The 21,940-nt window shown below is 33.1% G+C and overlaps 1 protein-coding gene across 1 annotated transcript in view; it reads left to right on the top strand.

The window, feature by feature from the left end:
• Window positions 1-21,940, top strand: part of LOC136037815 (FAD-dependent oxidoreductase domain-containing protein 1-like) — a 108,591-nt gene that overhangs the window by 62,146 nt on the left and 24,505 nt on the right. The window contains exon 5 of the mRNA XM_065720647.1: window positions 15,109-15,195. Within this exon, the coding sequence (XP_065576719.1) occupies window positions 15,109-15,195 (87 nt within the window). The remainder of the gene's footprint in view (window positions 1-15,108; window positions 15,196-21,940) is intronic.

Raw genomic sequence — 21,940 nt, 5'->3', positions numbered from 1 at the left:
GTGTTGAATCAATAGGGAACCTGAAAATGAAAAATATGAAATATTAGTCATATGCTTTAGGACATCTTTTAAAAATAATATATAACTTATTTACATGATCCTTAAGCTTTCTTCTTCCGTGTTGAATCTATAGGGAACCTGAAATAGAAAAATATGAAATATTAGTCATAACCTTTAGAACATCTTTTAAAAATAATATATTACTTACATACATTATCTTTAAGCTTTCTTCTTCCGTGTTGATTCAATAGGGAACCTGGAAAAGAAAATAATTAAATATGAGTCATATGCTTTAGATCATTTAAAAAAAAATAATGTATAACGTACTTAAAAGATCCTTAAGCTTTCTTCTCCTGTGCTGAATCAAAAGGGAACCGGAAAAAGAAAAATATTAAATATTAGTCATATGCCTTTGAACTTTTTTTTTTAAATATTATATAACTTACTTACATGATCCTTAAGCTTTCTTCTTCTAGGTTTAACCAAAAGGGAACCTGAAAAAGAAAAATATTAAATATTTGTCATATGCTTTAGAACATTTTTTAAAAATAATATATAACATACTTACATGATTCTTAAGCTTTTTTCTTCTACGTTGAATCAAAGGGGAACCTGAAAAACAAATATATTAAATATTAGTCATATGCTTTAGAACATTTTAAAAATAATATATAAATTTACTTACATGATCCATAACCTTTCTTCTTCTATGTTGAACCAAAAGGGAACCTGAAAAAGAAAAATATTAAATATTAGTCATATGCTTTAGAACCTTTCTTAAAATTAATATATAACTTACTTACATGATCCTTAAGCTTTCTTCTTTTATGTTGAATCAAAAGGGAACCTTAAAAAGAAAAGTATTAAATATTAGTCATATTCTTTAGAATGTATTTTAAACATAATATATAACTTACTTACTTGATCCTTTAGTTGAATCAAAAGGGAGCCTGAAAAAGAAAAATATTAAATATTAGCAATATGCTTTAGAAAATTTATTTCAAATAATATGTGACCTATTTACATGATCCTTAAGCTTTCTTTTTCTATTTTGAATCAAAATGGAACCTGGAAAAGAAAATATTAAATATTAGTCATATGCTTTCGAATATTTTAAAAAAATAATATAACTTACTTACATGATCTTTAGGCTTTCTTCTTTTATATTGAATCAAAAGGGAACTTAAAAAAGAAAAATATTAAATAGCAGTCAGATGCTTTTGAACATTTTTAAAAATAGTATATAAATTACTGACATGATCCTTAAGCTTTTTTCTTCTATTTTGAATCTAAAAAGAAAAATATTAAATGTTAGTCATATGCTTTAGAACATTTTAGAAAAATAATATAAGACTTACTTACATGATCTTTAAGCTTTCTTTTTCTATATTGGATCAAAAGGGAACCTGGAAAAGAAAATATTAAATATTAGTCATATTCTTTCGAATATTTTGAAAAAATAATATAACTTACTTACATGATCTTTAGGCTTTCTTCTTCTATATTGAATCAAAAGGGAACCTGAAAAAGAAAAATATTAAATAGCAGTCAGATGCTTTTGAACATTTTTTAAAAATAGTATATAATTTACTGACATGATCCTTAAGCTTTTTTCTTCTATGTTGAATCAAAAAAGAAAAATATTAAATATTAGTCATATGCTTTAGAATATTTTTTAAAATAACGTATATAAATAAGAATAAGTTAATGTGTAAATATGTGTAATGTGTAAATTATAAATAAGAATAATGTGTGACTTACTTACATGATCCTTACGCTTTCTTTTTCTATTTTGAATCAAAAGTGAACCTGAAAAAGAAAAAATATTAAATATCAGTCTTATGTTTTAGAACATTTTTTATATAGCATATAACTTATCTACATGATCCTTCCGCTTTCTTCTTCCATTCTGAATCAAAAGGAAACCTGAAAAAGAAAAATATTAAATATTAGTAGTATGATTTAGATCATTTTCAAAAAATAGTATATGACTTACTCTTATTTAATATTTATTTATTAATTTAATAATTTACATAGGCGATTCATGAAACCACAAACATTTCTGTTCGTTTTAAGTTTTAATGTTGCTCCTTACTTTCAGTTAAAAAAAAACTTGTTTTTTTATTTAACTATTATCAGAGGCGGGGTTTCGTGATGTTCTTGCTCAATCATCATTAATTACTGTCTAGACGAGGAGCGGCCCGTTTAGGCACTTGTTCAGAAAATTCAAAACATTGGTTCACGAGATTGTCATGTAGTGATACAGGGGGCTTGACCTTAGCTTAATAATACCTGACCCATAGATCATGACCCCTTGCTGTAGCAACACACTGCAGGGCCGATGCAGGGACCTTATTGGTCAATAAGTGTAGGTAATTCGATTACTTACTTAGTTCAGAATGTCCTAGAAGACCATGTGTGACTTACAATCAAATCGTAATCCACCAGTTGAGTAGTGTCTTTACTTGGTGCCAATCTAAATAGTGTAAAAAAAATACCATATTGGGCTTACAAAATAGCCAACCGTCATGTAACTCCTTCTTTCCACGATGGGCTTAGGTCTAGCAAAAAGCCTCTCATTTAAATGTTATAAATATGCATCCAAGAGAATTTGGTGTTTACCCCAGTGAATCGAGATCGACTTAGTTTAGTCAAACTGTAGGACATGGAGAAGCAATTCCGAAGTAATTTGGTTTTGCATAATATGGTAAAATGGATTTTAGATTATATATTTTTTTTTAATTACAATAGATATACATGTCAAGCTCAGAATGAGCAAGAATTAACTTGAGTATGGCTGATAACCCCCATGCCTTCTCAAAACCAGAACACAATTTGCGCTTTACTGAAAAAAAAAACAACAAGAACAAAACAAATGACTGTGGATTGTCAACTTAATTGACACATGCTGACATTTATTCCTTAAAAGTTTTGATAATTTTTTATTTATGAACATAAGAAAGAAAAGTGAAAACATTTTAAACGTATTTTGTTTTCAGTAAAGTGCAAAGGATATTGGCTGAGAGGCTGTGTACAGGCTTGCAAGACTGTAACCAGGGAAAGGGTGTTGCAAGGTTTGACCCCCCACCGGAAGTTTTTTTCCGACTGGTAAAAACGTATCAAAATGCGCACAATCAAACTTTTTGTGTGTTTTTAAAAGTTTTTTTAACCACCCTCCCCCCGAACACGTCCTCGATATGTCCTTGGCAGTTTGCACTGGGGATATCCATATAAAGTGTAAAATATTAATCATCTTTCATCAGTAAGAAATATCAAACAAAATATATGAGAATTTTCATTTAAACACGTTAATTTCGTGAATCTCAAATGTATAAATTGCACAGAATTCTATCAACTTTCTATTCAGATAAGAATTACCATATCCCGCGCATTTTTAATTCTAACTCCCGACTAGAATTAAAAACAAAATTTCCCGGCTCTAAAGAATATTCTTTATATACGTACTTCAAAATTTTCCTAATATTTTGAATGTTGTGAACTGTTTTACTCAAACTCGTAAACTCAACTCAAACAGCGTGCTTCCGCTACGCCAAGGCCTTCTTTGTAAATAATTGGAAACATATTTTGTGTTTCTTCTAAAGTAATAGACTGAATTGTAGGATAATTAAGTATTTTGGAGATTCAAATATATCAGAATATTAATATGTTAGGTAAAAAAAAGCTGAAATTAAATTCTGAGCCAAATCAGGTGAGAGGAAAGGGCCGAAATAAGCATCTTAAATTTTGAGATGTGGTCAAATTTTGTCAAAACGTGGTAATAACTTAGTTATTTTTCAAACGTAAAACATAACTAATAATGGGTAGGGCTTTTTCTTTTCAATTTGGCGACATGGAACAATTTTTTAGTCAGAAAAATTATTCATCATTAATTACGATCACGACGCGGAATGGCCCAATGAAAAAGAAAGTTTCAGGTATTAGCCCTGTGCTAAATCTAATTTTTTTTTCCAAATAATTTGTTACTTATGTGCTTGAAGCTGAATGTTTTTCCTCCAAGTTCACTTAAAAGAGAACTGGAAAAATGAACTTGAACCCTGAAGTTTTTTTTCAGTCAGAAAAATTACTCATCATTAATAACGATCACGATGCGAAATGTGCCCAATGAAAAAGGAAGTTTCAGGTATTAGCCGTGCGCTAAATCTAAATTTTTTCCAAATAATTTGTTACTTATATCCTTGAAACCGAAGGTTCTTCCTCCGAGTTCACTTAAAAGAGAACTTGAAAAATAATTTTTGAATATTTGCTAAACCCTGAAGTTTTTTTTTCAGTCAGAAAAATTACTCATCATTAATAACGATCACGGTGCGGAATGTGCCCAATGAAAAAGGAAGTTTCAGATATTAGCCGTGTGCTAAATCTAATTTTTTTTCAAATAATTCGTTACTTATATCCTTGAAACTGAAGTATGTTTCTCTGCGTTCATTTAAAAAAGAACCTGAAAAGGAAATTTTAGATATTTGCTAAACCCTGAAGTTGTTTTTAAAATAATTCATAAATTACTTACTTGAAACGGAAGTTCCTTCCTCCATGTTGACTCAAAAGAGGACCTGAAAAAGCGAAATACCAAATATGATTCTTGAATTTGCTGTTGAACTTGTATCTGACTAATACCTCTCTCTTCTGTGAACCGTAAAAAACTGAAGTGATGCGAGCACTACTTTGGCTTTTATTTTCAACGTGACGTCATCCTTTCCTATGAGTACATCGTGTTGAGAGCACGACGTCATGTTTTTCTGTCAAATGGTGGTTGTAATTTAGTTAGTGATATCTTTTTTAATATGACGTCATCCAATTTTATTTATCCATCATACAGATAGTAGGCCTTTGTGACTCAAAATAAATCTGCTTTATTGCTCCATAAGCTTCTTTCACAGTGACGATATAAAAGAAGAATTGAAATCAAAAATTTTAGCTTTCTCTAAAATGCGCAAGATTTATCGAATTGCCTAGAGTCTAGATTTGCTTGAAAGTCGTTGTTTACTCCATAATTATATTTTAAAAAAAAACTAGTTTTTTCAGCTGAAAGTAAGAAGCAGCATGAAAATTTATAATGAACAGAAATTATTAGATATATGAGAGGGTTTTATTTATAGATATATAAAGTTTTTTAGTATTTCGAAAAAAAGCTTCTTACTGTTCTAATTAAACAGCCCTTGTACTTTAGGAGTCGTTCTTAAAGAATTGGGACAAATGTCAAACTCTAGTTTAAATAGCGAGGTATCAAACTACCTCGATTTTGATGATTTTAGAAGAAGATTATGGCAGTCTTATGGGTATTTTACGTTAGCCAGATTTGAAAGGACTTTTAAGTGTATATGGCCACACTTAGTATAAAGTAACTTAACCACTTTGCGCAGAAAAATTACGTGTGTAGTGTGGAAGCCGATTATTTTGCTCTTCTCAGACTTCAGATGCTCTGTTTTTCTTTTTTAGCAGAGCACCTTGAGTTGCTTTCTTTCAAACAGTTCGTGGTAACGAACTATAATAAGGAGCGACCCGGCTCAATAGTAAACAAAACTCTAAAAAACGGAATTTAGATGCTAAAAGATACATCAAAAGAATTTGAATTTCATGCTGATTTTAAATATATAAGTTTCATCAAATTTAGTCTTTGTCATCAAACGTTACGAGCCTGAGAAAATTTGCCTCATTTTGGAAAATAGGGGGAAACACCCCCTTAAAAGTCTTAGAATCTTAACGAAAATCACACCATCGCATTCAGCGTATCAGAGAACCCTATAGCAAAAATTAAAGCTCCTATCTACAAAAATGGGGAATTTCGTATTTTTTTTGCCAGAAGACAGATCACAGGTGCGTGTTTATTTGTTTTTTGTTTTCTTTTTTTCCCAGGGGTCATCGTATCGACCAAGTGGTCCTAGAATGTCGCAGAGGGCTCATTCTAACGGAAATGAAAAGTTCTAGTGCGCTTTTTAAATGACTAAATAATTGGAAGGCACCTAGGCCCCCTCCCACGCTCATTTTTCCCAAAGTCAACGGATCAAAATTTTGAGATAGCCATTTTGTTCCGCATAGTCGAAAACCATAATAACTATGTCTTTGGGGATGACTTACTCTCCCACAGTCCCCGGGGGAGGGGCTGCAAGTTACAAACTTTGACCAGCGTTTACATACAGTAATGGTTATTGGGAAGCGTACAGACGTATTCAGTGGGATTTTTTGGTTCGGGGGTGGGGTTGAGGGGATGGGGCTATGTGGGAGGATCTTTCCTTGGAGGAATATGTCATGGGGAAAGAGAAATTCAATGAAAAGGGCGCAGGATTTTCTAGCATTACTATAAAAAAAACTTATTACCTATATAAAAACTTATATAAAAAAAAACAATGAAAAAATAAACATAAAAAAGTTTTTTTTTTAATTGAAAGTAAGGAGTAGCATTAAAACTTATAACCAACAGAGATTATTACTTATATGAGGGGTTCTAAAAATACTTTAGCATAAAGAGTGAGGTATTTAGGAGAAGATATATACCTCGCTCTTTATGCTAAAGTATTGTTAGTAATTTAAACTATTTATTCTACGGCCTTTCTGATTCAGGGGTTATTCTTAAAGAATTGGGACAAAACTTAAGATTTAGAGTAATGAGCGAGGTATTAACGAGGGGACAAACCCCCTCGTATACATAATAAAAATATAAGAATATAAAAGTTTGTTACGTAAGTCAATTCTTAAGTTACGTATATTTTTTACTAATAAAAAACGTTCGTTAAAAATTAAAAGTTTTAGTTGCCTTTTTGAATTACCGAAAAATTGGAGGGCAACAGGGCTCCTTCCCCACCCTTTATTTCTCAAAATTGTCTGATCAAAACTAAGAGAAAGCCATTTAGCCAAAAAAAAGAATTAATATGCAAATTTCATTTTAATAATTTATGTGCGGAGAGCCAAAATCAAACATGCATTAATTCAAAAATGTTCAGAAATTAAATAAAAAAACTAGTTTTTTAACTGAAAGTAAGGAGCGACATTAAAACTTAAAACGAACAGAAATTACTCCGTATATGAAATGGGTTGTCCCCTCCGGAATCCCTCGCTCTTTACGCTAAAGTTTGACTCTTTGCCACAGTTCTACTCTTTAAAACAATTACTAACTTTAGCGTCAAGAGCGAGGGATCGCGGAGGGGATCCCTCCGCGATTCCAACAACATTTGCTGGATATTGCATATGTTGTAGTGTGTTTCTTTGTATGTTTTTGTTTTTCAAATTTTGTCAGTCATTGCTTGTCGTAGCTAATAATTTTGTTGTAATCATATTTTGTAAAAAGAGTTCTGTTTTTGTCTTAAAAGAGGGCGTCACGAAGCATTGCAACAATATAAATCAAACAGTTCGTGGTAACGAACTGTAGTAAGGAGCGACCCGGCTCAATAGTAAACGAAACTCTAAAAATGGAATTTTGATGCTAAAATATACATCAAAAGAATCAGATTTTCATGCTGATTTTAAATATCTAAGTTTCATCAAATTTAGTCTTTGTCATCAAAAGTTACGAGCCTGGAAAAATTTGTCTTATTTTAGAAAATAGGGGAAAACACCCCCTAAAAGTCACAGAATCTTAACGAAAATCACACCATCGCATTCGGCGTATCAGAGAACCCTATAGCAAAATTTTCAAGCTCCTATCTATAAAAATGTGGAATTTCGTATATTTTGCCAGAAGACAAATCACGGGTGCGTGTTTATTTGTTTGTTTGTTTTTTTTTCCCAGGGGTCATCGTATCGACCAAGTGGTCCTAGAATGTCGCAAGAGGGCACATTCTAACGGAAATGAAAAGTTCTAGTGCCCTTTTTAAGTGACCAAAAAAATTGGAGGGCACCTACGCCCCCTCCCACACTCATTTTTTCTCCAAAGTCAACAGATCAAAATTTTGAGATAGCCATTTTGTTCCGCATAGTCAAAAACCATAATAACTATGTCTTTGGGAATTACTCCCCCACAGTCCCTGGGGGAGGGGCTGCAAGTTACAAACTTCGACCAGTGTTTACATATAATAATGGTTATTGGCGAGTGTACAGTCGTTTTCAGGCTTTTTTTTTATTTTGGGGGTGGGGTTGAGGGGAGGGGGCTATGTGGGAGGATCTTTCCTTGGAGAAATATGTCACTAGGGAACAGAAATTCAATGAAAAGGGCGCAGAATTTTCTAAAATTACTATAAAAAAAACAATGAAAAAATAAACATGGAAAAGTTTTTTTCAATTGAAAGTAAAGAGTAGCATTGAAACTTAAAGCGAACAGAGATTATTACGCATATGAGGGGTTCTAAAAGTACTTTAGCATAAAGAGTGAGGTATTTAGGAGGAGATAAATACCTCGCTCTTTATGCTATAGTATTTTTAGTAATTTCAACTATTTATTCTACGGCCTTTCTGATTCAGGGGTCATTCTTAAAGAATTTGGACAAAACTTACGATTTAGTGTAAAGAACGAGGTATTAACAAGGGTACAAACCCCCTCATATACATAATAAAAATTAAAGAATATAAAAGTTTGTTACGTAAGTTAATTCTTAAGTTACGTATATTTTTTACTAATAAAAAAATTCGTTAAAAATAAAATTTTATATTTGCCTTTTTATGTAACCGAAAAAAGTTGCATGGCAACTAGGCTTCCTTCCCCATCCCTTATTTCTCAAAATCGTCTGATCAAAACTAAGAGAAAGCCATTTAGCCAAAAAAGGAATTAATATGCAAATTTCATTTTAATAATTTATGTGTGGAGAGCCAAAATCAAACATGCATTAATTCAAAAACGTTCAGAAATTACATAAAAAAAACTAGTTTTTTAACTGAAAGTAAGGAGCGACATTAAAACTTAAAACGAACAGAAACTACTCCGTATATGAAATGGGTTGTCCCCTCCGCAATCCCTCGCTCTTTACGCTAAAGCTTGGGACAACCCATTTCATATACGGAGTAATTTCTGTTCGTTTTAAGTTTTAATGTCGCTCCTTACTTTCAGCTAAAAAAATTAGTTTTTTTTATGTAATTACTTACATGATCCTTAAGCTTTCTTTGTCCATGTTGAATGAAAAGAGAACCTGAAAAAGAAAAACATTAAATATTAGTCATTTGCTTTAGAACATTTTTTAAAAATAAAATATAACTTACTTACATGATCCTTAAGCTTTCTTCTTCTCTGTTGAATCAAAAGGGAACCTGAAAAAGAAAAATATTAAATATTAGTCATATGCTTTAGAACATTTTTTTAAAATAATATATAACTTATTTACATGATCCTTAAGCTTTCTTCTTCCGTGTTGAATCAATAGGGAACCTGAAAAAGAAAAATATTAAATATTAGTCATATGTTTTAGAACATTTATGTAAAATAATATATAACTTACTTACATGATCCTTAAGCTTTCTTCTTCTATGTTGAACCAAAAGGGAACCTGAAAAAGAAAAATATTAAATATTAGTCATATTTTTTAGATCATCTTTAAAAATAATATATAACTTACTTGCATGATCGTTAAGCATGATTAAAATTATATATTACTTACATACATGATCCTTAAGCTTTCTTCTATTAAGTTGATTCAAAAGGGAAGCTGAAAAAGAAAAAATATCAAATATTAGTCATATGCTTTAGAACATTTTTAAAATTTAATATACTTTTTAAATTTTTATAAAATTAATATTTAATTTAATATATATTTAAATTATATTTAATTATATTTAATATAATATTTAAATAAAATTAATATTTTTAAATTTAATATACTTACTTATATGATCCTTAAGCTTTCTTCTTCTACGTTGAATCAAAAGGGAATCTGAAAAAGACAAATATTAAATATTAGTCATGCTTTAGAATATTAAAAAAATATATATAACTTACATACATGATCCTTAAGCTTTCTTCTTCCGTGTTGAATTAATAGGTAACCTGAAAAAGAAAAATATTAAATATTAGTCATTACTTTAGAACATTTTTTTTAAAATATTATATAACTTACTTACATGAGCCTTAAGCTTTCTTCTTCTACGTGAACCAAAAGGGAACCTGAAAAAGAAAAATATTTAATATTTGTCATATGCTTTAGAACATTTTTTAAAAATAATATATAGCTTACTTACATGATTCTTAAGCTTTTTTCTTCTACGTTGAATCAAAGGGGAACCTGAAAAACAAATATATTAAATATTAGTCATATGCTTTAGAACATTTTAAAAAAATAATATAAGACTTACTTACATGCTCTTTAAGCTTTCTTTTTATATATTGAATCAAAAGGGAACCTGGAAAAGAAAAAAATATTAAATATTAGTCATATGCTTTCGAACATTTTTTAAAATAACGTATATAAATAAGAATAAGTTATTATTAAAATAAGCAATTTTTAGAATAACTTACTTACATGGTCCTTTAGCTTCCATGTTGAATCAAAAGGATAGCTGAAAAAGAAAAATATGAAATATTAGTTATATGCTTTAGAACATTTTTTAAAAATAATGTGTGACTTATTTGCATGATCCTTAAGCTTTCTTTTTCTATTTTGAATCAAAAGTGAACCTGAAAAAGAAAAAAATATTAAATATCAGTATATGCTTTAGAACAATTTTTATATAACATATAACTTATTTACATGATCCTTCCGCTTTCTTCACCTGAAAAAGAAAAATATTAAATATTAGTCGTATGATTTAGATCATTTTAAAAAAATAATATATGACTTACTTTTATTTAATATTTATTTATTTATTTAATAATTTAAAGAGACGATTAACCACAAACATTAAACATAAATTAAATAATTATGTTAATTAAACATAATTAACCACAAACATAAACCACAAACATTTCTGTTCGTTTTAAGTTTTAAAGTTGCTCCTTACTTTCAGTTAAAAAAAAGTTTTTTTTTTTATTTAACTATTATAAGAGGCTGGGTTTCGTGATGTTCTTGCTCAATCATCATTAATTACTGTCTGGACGAGGAGCGGCCCGTTTAGGCACTTGTTCAGAAAATTCAAAACATTGGTTCACGAGATTGTCATGTAGTGATGCAGGGGGCTTGACCTTAGCTTAATAATACCTGACCATAGATCGAACCTTGCTGTAGCAACACACTGCAGGGCCGATGCAATAAGGCCGATTAGTCAATAAGTGTAGGTAATCCGATTACTTAGTTCAGAAGGTCCTAGAAGACTGGGTGTGACTTACGATCAAATCAAGTAATCCACCAGTTGAGTAGTGTCTTCACTTGGTGCTAAGCTATAAAATGTAAAAAAAAAAAATACCATATTGGGCTTACAAAATAGCCAACCGTCATATAACTCCTTCTTTCCATGATGGGCTTAGGTCTAGTAAAAAGCCTCTCATTTAAATGTTATAAATATGCATCCAAGAGAATTTGGTGTTTACCCCAGTGAATCGAGATCGACTTAGTTTAGTCAAACTGTAGTCATAGTTCTTGACATGGAGAAGCAATTCCGAAGTAATTTGGTTTTGCATAATATGGTAAAATGGATTTTAGATTATATTTTTTTTAAATTACAATAGATATACATGTCAAGCTCAGAATGAGCAAGAATTAACTTGAGTACGGCTGATAACCCCCATGCCTTCTCAAAACCAGAACACAATTTGCGCTTTACTGAAAAAAAAACAACAAGAACAAAACAAATGACTGTGGATTGTCAATTTAATTGACACATGCTGACATTTATTCCTTAAAAGTTTTGATAATTTTTTATTTATGAACATAAGAAAGAAAAGTGAAAACATTTTAAACGTATTTTGTTTTCAGTAAAGTGCAAAGGATATTGGCTGAGAGGCTGTGTACAGGCTTGCAAGACTGTAACCAGGGAAAGGGTGTTGCAAGGTTTGACCCCCCACCGGAAGTTTTTTTCCGACTGGTAAAAACGTATCAAAATGCGCATAAACAAACTTTTTATGTGTTTTTTAAAGTTTTTTTAACCACCCTCCCCCCGAACACGTCCTCGATATGTCCTTGGCAGTTTGCACTGGGGATATCCATATAAAGTGTAAAATATTAATCATCTTTCATCAGTAAGAAATATCAAACAAAATATATGAGAATTTTCATTTAAACACGTCAATTTCTTGAATCTCAAATGTATAAACTGCACAGAATTCTATCAACTTTCCATTCAGATAAGACTTACCATATCCCGCGCATTTTTAATTCGACTCCCGACTAGAATTAAAAATTAATTTTTTGGCTCTAAAGAATATTTTTTATATAAATAATATTTTAAAATATTTTTTATGTTGTACGTATATACGTACTCCAAAATTTTCTTAAGATTTTGAATGTTTTGAACTGTTTTACTCAGACTCGTAAAAATTTTCAAACAAGTTAAATGTGATCCGTATTTTAAATAGTTAGATATCAGTAGATAGTTGACTGAAAACGTGCACCACGTTTAAATTTCAGGAATTTTTTCAAGTTTGAGTTAAAGAGTTCACAACATTGAAAATATCTAGAAAATTTTTAAGTATGTATATCACAAGTATTATTTGGAGAATACTTAGAGCCAAAAATTGTATTTCCCCCTTTTTAGTCCATTTTTAAAACTTGGTTTTGTAAAAACCACGTGGTTCAAGTTTGAGTTAAAGAGTTCTCAACATTCAAAATATTTAGAAAAATTTTAAGTATGCATATCACGAGTATTCTTTAGAGAATGCTTAGAGGTAAAAATTGTATTTTCCCCTTTTTATTCCATTTTTAAAACTTGGTTTTGTAAAAATTGTGTTTTTATAAAGATTTCATCTAATTTCCTGGTCTTAAAATCTTAAAAACAAAAAAAGTTGTCAGATAGTGGTTTCGATCCATCGCTCGAATCGTACGCCGAGCGCGCTTCCGCTACGCCAAGCCCTTATTACTAAATAAATTGGAAACAGGTATTTCAGGTATTAGCCGTGCGCTAAATCTAAATTTTTTTCAAATAATTTGTTACATCTATGCTTGAAACTGAAGTATGTTCCTCTGCGTTCACTTAAAAAAGAACCTGAAAAGGAAATTTTAGATATTTGCTAAACTCTGAAGTTGTTTTTAAAATAACTCATAAATTACTTACTTGAAACGGAAGTTCCTTCCTCCATGTTGACTCAAAAGAATACCTGAAAAAGGGAAATACCAAATATGATTCTTGAATTTGCTGTTGAACTTGTATCTGACTAATACCTCTCTCTTCTGTGAACCGTAAAAAACTGAAGTGATGCGAGCATTACTTTGGCTTTTATTTTCAATGTGACGTCATCCTATCATGAGTACGTCGTGTTGAGAGCCTGACGTCATGTTTTTTCTGTCAAATGGTGGTTGTAATTTAGTTAGTGATATTTTTTTTAGTATGACGTCATCCAGTTTTATTCATCCATCGTACAGATAGTAGGCCTTTGGGACTCAAAATAAATATGCTTTCTTGCTCCATAAGTTTCTTACACAGTGACGATATAAAAGAAGAATTGAAATCAAAAATTTTACCTTTCTCTAAAATGCACAAGGTTTATCGAATTGCCTAGAGTCTAGATTTAATTGAAAGTCGTTGTTTACTCCATAATTATATTAAAAAAAAAAACAAGTTTTTTCAGCTGAAAGTAAAAAGCAGCATGAAATTTATAATGAACAGAAATTATTAGATTTTAGAAGAAGATTATGACAGTCTTATGGGTATTTCACGTTAGCCAGATGTGAAATATTTTTTGGTTTGGTTTATACGCCCCTTGCAAAATAAAATGTAGAGGAGTAAAATAGAAAATGAAAGAAAAATTCGCTAGGAAATAACTCATTAATGGCATGACAAAGACTTAAAAACCATTTAGCGGGTTTCAATCTGCGTCCTCAATATTCTATGCTTAGTGGTTTAGTTACATTAAGCATAACCTTTCACATTTAAAAAAGTCCTTGCTAGGGGATGTTTATTAATTTATTTTAAAAATTCAGAAATTGCTTATCCCGAAATTCTGTTTTGTTTCGGCTATGTGTACTTTCCATAACGTAAAGTTATGTAACGTTAAATTATATATAGAGCGCAGTCCACTGGACACTGCCTAGGTTACAAAATATGCTGCTTAAAACCACATAATCTATATATATAAAAATAAGTTGTCTGTGTGTGTGTGTGTGTGTTTCGAGTGACGTCATGTTTGTGTGTCTACTGACGTCATGTTTGTCGACTGACGAAATTAAAGACCGGGACATCGGGACACAAATGACGACCGTGACACCGGGACATAGGGAATATAAATGACGACCGGGACACTCAAAGAGAAAGCGACCGGGACACAAGGAATGTTCGATTAGCAATCACCATCAACAAAGCACCGGGACACAAATGACGACCGGGACACAGGGAATATAAATGACGACCAGGACACTCAAAGAGAAATTACAGACCGGGACACCGGAACACAAATGACGACCGGGACAAAAATGACGACCGGGACACAGGGAATATAAATAACGACCGCGACACTCAAAGTGAAATTACAGACTGGGACACCGGGACACAAATGACGACCGGGACACAGGGAAACAACAACAACGGGGACGCTGGGGGGCACAGGGGGATATATAAATGACGACGGGGACACAGGGAATGTTCGATTAACAATCAACATCAACAAAGCTCAAGGGCAATCATTAGAATAATGAGGTATAGATCTGAATACAGATTGTTTTACCCATGGAAAATTATATGTTGCATGTTCAAGAGTCGGCAAACCTGACAATCTATTTATATGCACAGACAATGGGACAGCCAAGAATGTTTATGATACCGTGTTTTTGTCTGTATGTTTTTGTTTTTCAATTTTCATCAGTCATTGCTTGTCGTAGCTCATTATTTTGTTGTAATCATATTTTGTAAAAAGAGTTCTGTTTTTGGTCTTAAAAAAGGGCGTCACGAATCAATGCAACGAGGTCTTTTTGTTCATTTTTATCTTTCTGACATAAAGCAGTTCAGACCACAAGCTCAGCTTTTCTCACTGAAGTTTGTGAGGTTTAATTTATGATTGTGTGTTAATCTTTGCAGATTATGGATATTTTTATGTGTATGTTTGTTTATATGTTTCCTATGAGGTTGTTTTATTTCTTCATAAAATTACAGGAAACGATATGTGTATTGCGTCCATTCCCAAGATGGCCCTGGACTTGACTGCCCTCTTGTTGTAGATCCTTCTGGTGTATATTTCAGGTAATTAAAACATTTGGCTTTATAGGACTATTTGAATATATTTAAAAGCATAGTTAAGTTCATCCCTTCTCTATTGGCAAGTTTACTGGTCATTATTATTGTTTCGTTTTAGTGGCAGATTTTGGAGCAGAGGCGAATATTAAAATGAGCAATTTGGATTTTAAAAATGCTTGAAGGTTCGGAGGATTTATATAAGCTGTGAATACCAATGACAAGGAAATATCTTTGTCATTTGATTATTTACAGGTTCTTGACGTGGAAAAGGAATTCTGTCGTAATTTGGTTTTGCTTAATATGGTAAAATGGATATTTGATTATTTTTGTTTATAGATTACAATAAACATGCATGTCAAGCTCAAAATGAGCAAAAATAACATGAGTTGGGCTGATAACCCCCATGCCTTCTCAAAACCAGAAAACAATCTGCCCTTTACTGAAAAACAAAACAACAACAACGGAACAAATGACCGTGGATTGTCAGTTTAATTGACACATGCTGATATTTATTCCTTAAAAGTTTTGTTATATTTTTTATTTGTGAAAGTAAGAAAAGTGAAAACATTTCAAACGTTTTTTACTTTCAGTAAAGCGTAAATTGTGTTCTGGTTTTGAGAAGGCATGGCGATTATCAACCCTACTCATGTTAATTTCGGATCGTTTTGAGTTTTATTTATTTATTGATAGTGATCTGTGGTAGTTTTACGCTTGGAAGATTATCTGACTTTATTATTGCTCATCCTTGGCCTAGTGGAGCTCTTTACTTTTCTTCGAAAAACGCGTTTTGTGGAAAAAGTGTTTTAAATTAATTTCTGTTCGTTTTAATTGACCTAGACTTTTTATCGGAAAAATAATATTTTATAGCTTTTCAGCTCTTTTTCTATACGAATCCTTAGTTTGGATTGTTATTTGTATGTTAAAAAAGCTTTTTAAACAATTGTTAACCCTGACACAAACAATATTTTTTAATTTAATTGTATAGCTTCTGAAGTTGACCTGAAAAATAAAACTTAATGTCTCTCCCAAAAGATTCTATCTATGCTCTTTGACAACCTGGATACACTTACAATCTTTTTATTTATTTAAATTGTAAAAGCAGAATTAGTAATAGTAGTATCCCCAAAAGTTTCAACTTATTACCCCCAGTCGTTCTCAATATGTTGCTGAGGTGTCTTATTGACAACCATAAACACAATCCCTTTTATTTTAAAGTAAAATTTAATTTTAAAGCATAATGGGCCAATTGAATAGTTGTGGGGAGTTCACATGCTAAATATCCCTAATATTGTTCCTGGAGCGTTCTCTGAACGAAATGGCTGTCAAAATTTTGACTGGATGCGTTTGGAAAGTGAAGGGGCTTGAGAGAAGGGCTGCTTGCCCTCCAATCCCTTGTTACTCTTGAAAAGGGCACCAAAACCTTTAATTTTGAATTGAATTAACTCCTTTAAAAGTTTCAATGATATTTCTAGCCATTATAGAGTGGTTCTGCCTATTATATTGCTTATGTGCCCTTTTGAAAACCTCCATGCCTACAGTTTTTTCCTTCAACTGAAACTCCTAAACGTTCCCTAAACTGCAGTACTAAAACTGTACGTACTTAAGTACGTTACGTTAATTAAGTACGTGTAGTACCTAAACGTACTTAAACTGTAGTGGTAGTATTAAAAACATACATATAGCGCCATCCGGCAAGTTCAAAATCCCCCACAACTTACCTTAAAGGTCGAAACTAACAATATAAGTTGTTCTTCATATATTGCTTTGTCACCTTTTTAAAGTCCATATGCTCATAGCTCCCGATCGGATCCGGTTGGAGGGGGAAGCGAAATTTGGAAAACGCTTAGAGTGGCGGGATCGGGATAAAACTTCGTGGAAGATTAAAATAAAGTCCTAGATACGTGATTGACATAACCAGACCGGATCCGCTCTCTTTGGGGAGATGGGGGGACATAACTCAAAAAATTAGAAAAAATGGGGTATTTTTAACTTAAGAACGGGTGATCGGCTCTTAATTAAATCCGAGATTTAGAAGGATCTAGTGTCTCAGAGCTCTAAAGTCTCGATCGTATCCGATGACATTACGGGGAGTTGGAGGGGGAAACCGGAAATCTCGGAAAATGCTTAGAGTGGAGAGATCGGGATGAAATTTGGTTAGAAGAATAAGCACAAGTCCTAGATACGTGATTGACTTAAGTGGACCGGATCCGCTCTTTTTGGGGAGTTAAGGGGGGATTTCCTGTGCTTTGATGTGTTCAGTACTTCTGAACGTGCTAGGACGATTAAAATTAGTAGGCGTGTCAGAGACCTGGACAAATTGACTTAATAACAGTCGTTTCATCAATTTGACCATCCGGGGGTGGGGGCTGGAGGGATGGGAAATCGGGAAAATTGAGGTATGTTTATCTTACGAGTGAGTGATCGGATCTTAACGAAACTTGATATATAGAAAGATCTCAAAGATCTCATGTCTCAGATGCTCTATTTTCAATTATTATCGGATCTGGGGAAATTGGTGATGGAGGGGGGAAGCAGAAATCTTGGAAACTGGAAATCTTGGAAAACACTTAGAGTGGAGAGATGGGGATGAAACTTGATGGGAAGAATAAGCACTAGTTCTAGATACGTGATTGACATAAGCGGACCACGTCTGATCTCTTTGGGTGATTTGGGGGGAGATTTCAAGTGCTTTAGCGATCTCAGTGCTTCTGGACGAAGAGCATAATCAATAACTCTAGTACTGAGTCTAATTTTAGGATCTGATGTCATCATAAGTGCCATATGAGCCCTTGGCTCTTGTTTTTATTTAGTTCAACATCTGCCTTTAGTTCAACATCTGCCTAAATATTCCTTAAAAGCCTCACCTTAATGCCCTTAGTTTGCGCAGTAGCAAAAGTTGTAGCAGCAGTAGTAGCAGTATGGGCATAGCACCTTTGGGTTTTTCAACATCCCGTCCAACACACTCTGAAAGTTGCAGCTTAATGCATACCATTCCTGAAGCATTTCTGTTGCGTCCGCTTGACAGCCTATGGGGGCGTAGTGTGTTTCAATTTAGTTCCGTACAACTTCTATATATCCCAAATTTATCGCCTTAACATCTTCAGTTTTGATAGCAATAGTAGTAGTAGTAGCTTTAGAATTAATTTTACCAGCCTAAGCTTTAGTAGCAGTACCAGTAATAGAGGTAGTAATAATAGTAACAGTAATAATAGTATGAGTACAATCAGAAGCATTAGGATGCAAATTATTTCTTATGGCTAGTTCAACATCCCTAACTACAAGCCCTGTTAATTCCAACTTCACACACATAACTGCTCCTAAGAAATTGCTGATACAGTGTTTTGACAACCCGTATACGGAGGACCTGTTCTGATTATGTTAATCTTCCCCCCTCAAAATTTCTTGAAAATGTTTCCTTCATTCCCTTAGGCAGTGTTGTAATAGTAGTCACAGTAGTAGTATTGATATTACTACTAGTAGTATTGAATAGCGGTAGTACTACTAGTAGCAGTAGCATTGACCTTTGTCTTTTGGTCAGTCGAACATCCCTCTCATCAAGTCCTGGAAGTTTCAACTTAATGCAGTTAGCCATTGCCATGACACCGCTGATATTTCCTTCTGAAAACCTGTATGTTTATATACTTGAAATTCTCATCTCATTGTTCTTAGCCCTACAAGTAGTTGCAATAGAAGTAGTAGTAGTAGTAGTAGTAAACGTAGCTGTAACAGTAGTATTTTGCAGTAGTGTGCACTTATTGTCTTTCGGTAACATGATCTTCCTCTTTAAGTATTCTCTGAAAGTTTCAATTTAAACCCAAATCATTTCTTGAGATATGCTATTTTGACAATGTGTATGCACATAGTGTATTTTGATTTAGCTCAAATTTCTCCTTAATACTGTAAATGGAGTAGTGTGGTAGTAGTAGCGGTGATAGTTTTAGTAGCATTGATAGCATGCAAATTTTGAGTTTTTGATCCCCCCCCTAATCATTTCCTAAATTTTCCAAATTAATATGCTCAATTATTCCTGTGTTGCACCCTTTTGACAATCCGTATTATGAGATTTGACAATCCCTATTTAGTACAACACTCCCCTCAACATTCTCTGAAAGGCTCACCTGAATACATTTTGTCTTCTTGGAAAGTAAAGTTCAAACATCTATGCCTTTCTCAATAACATATACTATGTATAAACAATGAACGAATTGCCTAGCTTACAACCCTGGTCTTGTGGACTGTGGAAAGGTTTACATCCCCAATACTAGACCTTTCAACAATGCTGAACAAAATAGCCCTCTTAAAATTTCTGTCGGATATGTTTTGGGGAATGATCGGTTGGGGGGGGGGGGCCGACGTCCCTCGATTCACTTTTGACTCTTAAAAGCTGACTCTTAATTACGTTTAAAATGTTTTGTCTGTTTTAACTTTAAGTAAATAAAATTTATTTAAACTTTAAGGAATAAATATCAGTATATGTATGCTAAACTGACAATCCATTGCCGCTTTTTTCAATAAATTGCAAATTATGTTTTGGTCTTGAGAAGGTATGGGGGTTGTCAAAGAAATAATCGCCGGATCTTTCAACTACTCTGAACAAAATGGCTATCTCAACATTTTGATTGGCTGTGTTTTGGGAATTGATGGGCGTGAGGGGCTTGTTGCCCTTCAATCATTTTTGACCAATAAAAAGGGCAATGACTCTTTCAATTTCCAATCGAGTTTTTTGAATTTGAATTTGCATCCTTTTTTGAATTTTCTATTACAACAAATGGCCATCTTAAAATTTGCATCAGATGCATTTGGGCAAAATACGTGGTTTGGGGGATGGTATCCACCCTTCGATCACTTTCAATCTGAAAAAGAACACTATAACTTCTGATTACCAATCCAATGAGGCCCCCTTCGGAGTTTATACGATTACCCTTTCTATTTAAACCTTATATGCCTCAGGCCATAACTTACAACCCTTGCTCTGAGGGCTGTGGCCGGAGGGGGGGATTGTCATCCCCAAAGACGTAATTTATGACCTTTTGATTACGTTGAACAAAATGGCTATCTCAAAATTTTTATTGGATATGTTCTGGGAAATGATGGGCGTGGGAGGAGGGGTTAGTCACCCTCCAATCACTTTCGACTATTAAAAAGGGCATTAGCCTTTCAATCCCTAATCGAATTAGCTCTTTTCAAAGTTTCTACGACAACAATTTCTTGTGCATTTCGAGAAAATACGAGGTTGGGAGAAAGCTTTGTTCTCTACTTTGAAGATTGTCACTTCTAAGATTGTTTTAGGCAAGATAAGTGTTATATTGGCCGTCAGCCCATTTTTCCATCTTCTGTCTTTTGTAAAAAAAAAAAAAAAAAAAAAAAAAAAAAAAAAAAAAAAAAAAAAAAAAAAATCAAACTGTAAAATCCTGGAAACGCTTAGACTTTGGACTTATTGCGCATTTATTTAACATTAATGGGATCTCTGATTCAAAAATTAGCAGGAGGATATTTGAGATATCTGATTCGTTGATCAAATTACGTGCTAGAGGGGAGGGACTATTTTTATTGAAGTACAGGTGGCACCCCATCTGATGACGCTCAAGACAATTTTTTATGTGTAATTCCATTAAATTTTCAATAAACTGAGGCAGTCGATTTCCTACTAGAATCGGATTTTGAATATGCACGCAATCAGGCCGTCGAGTGCTCAACTGCATTCAGCCTCTGGTCCTTGGGGCTAAATTGAAATTACGACCTTTTTTTCGTCAAGTTTTCGCTTTGTTGTTGGTAATGAAAGAGCTGTTCTCTTCATTCTCTGGTTCATTTTGTATTCCTTTTTTTTTACTTTTCAAGGGGAGTTGAAAAGTACGCTTGAACGCTGAAACGCTGAACTTGAACGCTGGAAGGATATTTGAATTATGTTTGAACTTAGTAATCAATTTCAAGAGCTTCATAAGTTTTGGATCAATGTAAAGACATATATTCTAACTCGTAAAACATTTTAGTGACAGTATCTGATGTGAGGTCACTTTATCACATCATTCTCGGGCCACTCACGTGGTAGACGGTGATTCCAAGAATAATCTTTGACCGACAATTATGAGATTTCAGTTAATGAATGATCAAGCCGGGGACAACTGCCTGAATTCTGGGTTTAAGTTGAGACTAACATTGTCTGTGTTGTTGACATAAGTTCTTCTGAGCGCCGCTTGACATAGGTTTTCAGTGCTGGCAAGGAAGGTGAAGTTATAAATTTCATCTTCGGAGTGGCTTAATCGGTGGAACGTATTCTCTTGCAAAGTAGTGTTGTCGAGGGGAAACGGTAGGTCTCGGGCAAACAATGTTGTCAAGTACCTAACATGCAAGATGATTTTGAGACCCATACAATTCACTCTTCATGAAAGATCTTGTCTCCTGTTTTATGCATTATGGCCTTATGTCCTTAACAGTAAAGGTCTATACCTCCTGGGAGGTATAGACCTTTACTGGGATATAGACCTTTACTGGGAGGTATAGACCTTACAAATGACCATTTTGCCCAGAGCAGTGAGGATCTTTGCGCCTTAGGTGTTGTGACCAAAGTAATCTGTTGATGGTGCTTATCTTAGTTAAAATATCAGGCAAAGTTTACCATTTGCCAGAAAAATTGTGCACTCCGTGGAGTCTAGGACCAACACATTATAACCTTATGCCCTCCCACCGGCTGAAAAAAAATAGTCTCCCCCGGACAAAGTCCTGGACAGGCCTTTGCCCTATAATGAGGCCT

Source organism: Artemia franciscana, chromosome 17 (assembly GCF_032884065.1).
Source record: "Artemia franciscana chromosome 17, ASM3288406v1, whole genome shotgun sequence".
NCBI classification, from domain to species: Eukaryota; Metazoa; Arthropoda; class Branchiopoda; order Anostraca; family Artemiidae; genus Artemia; species Artemia franciscana.
This window is presented reverse-complemented; position numbering and strand designations above follow the sequence as displayed.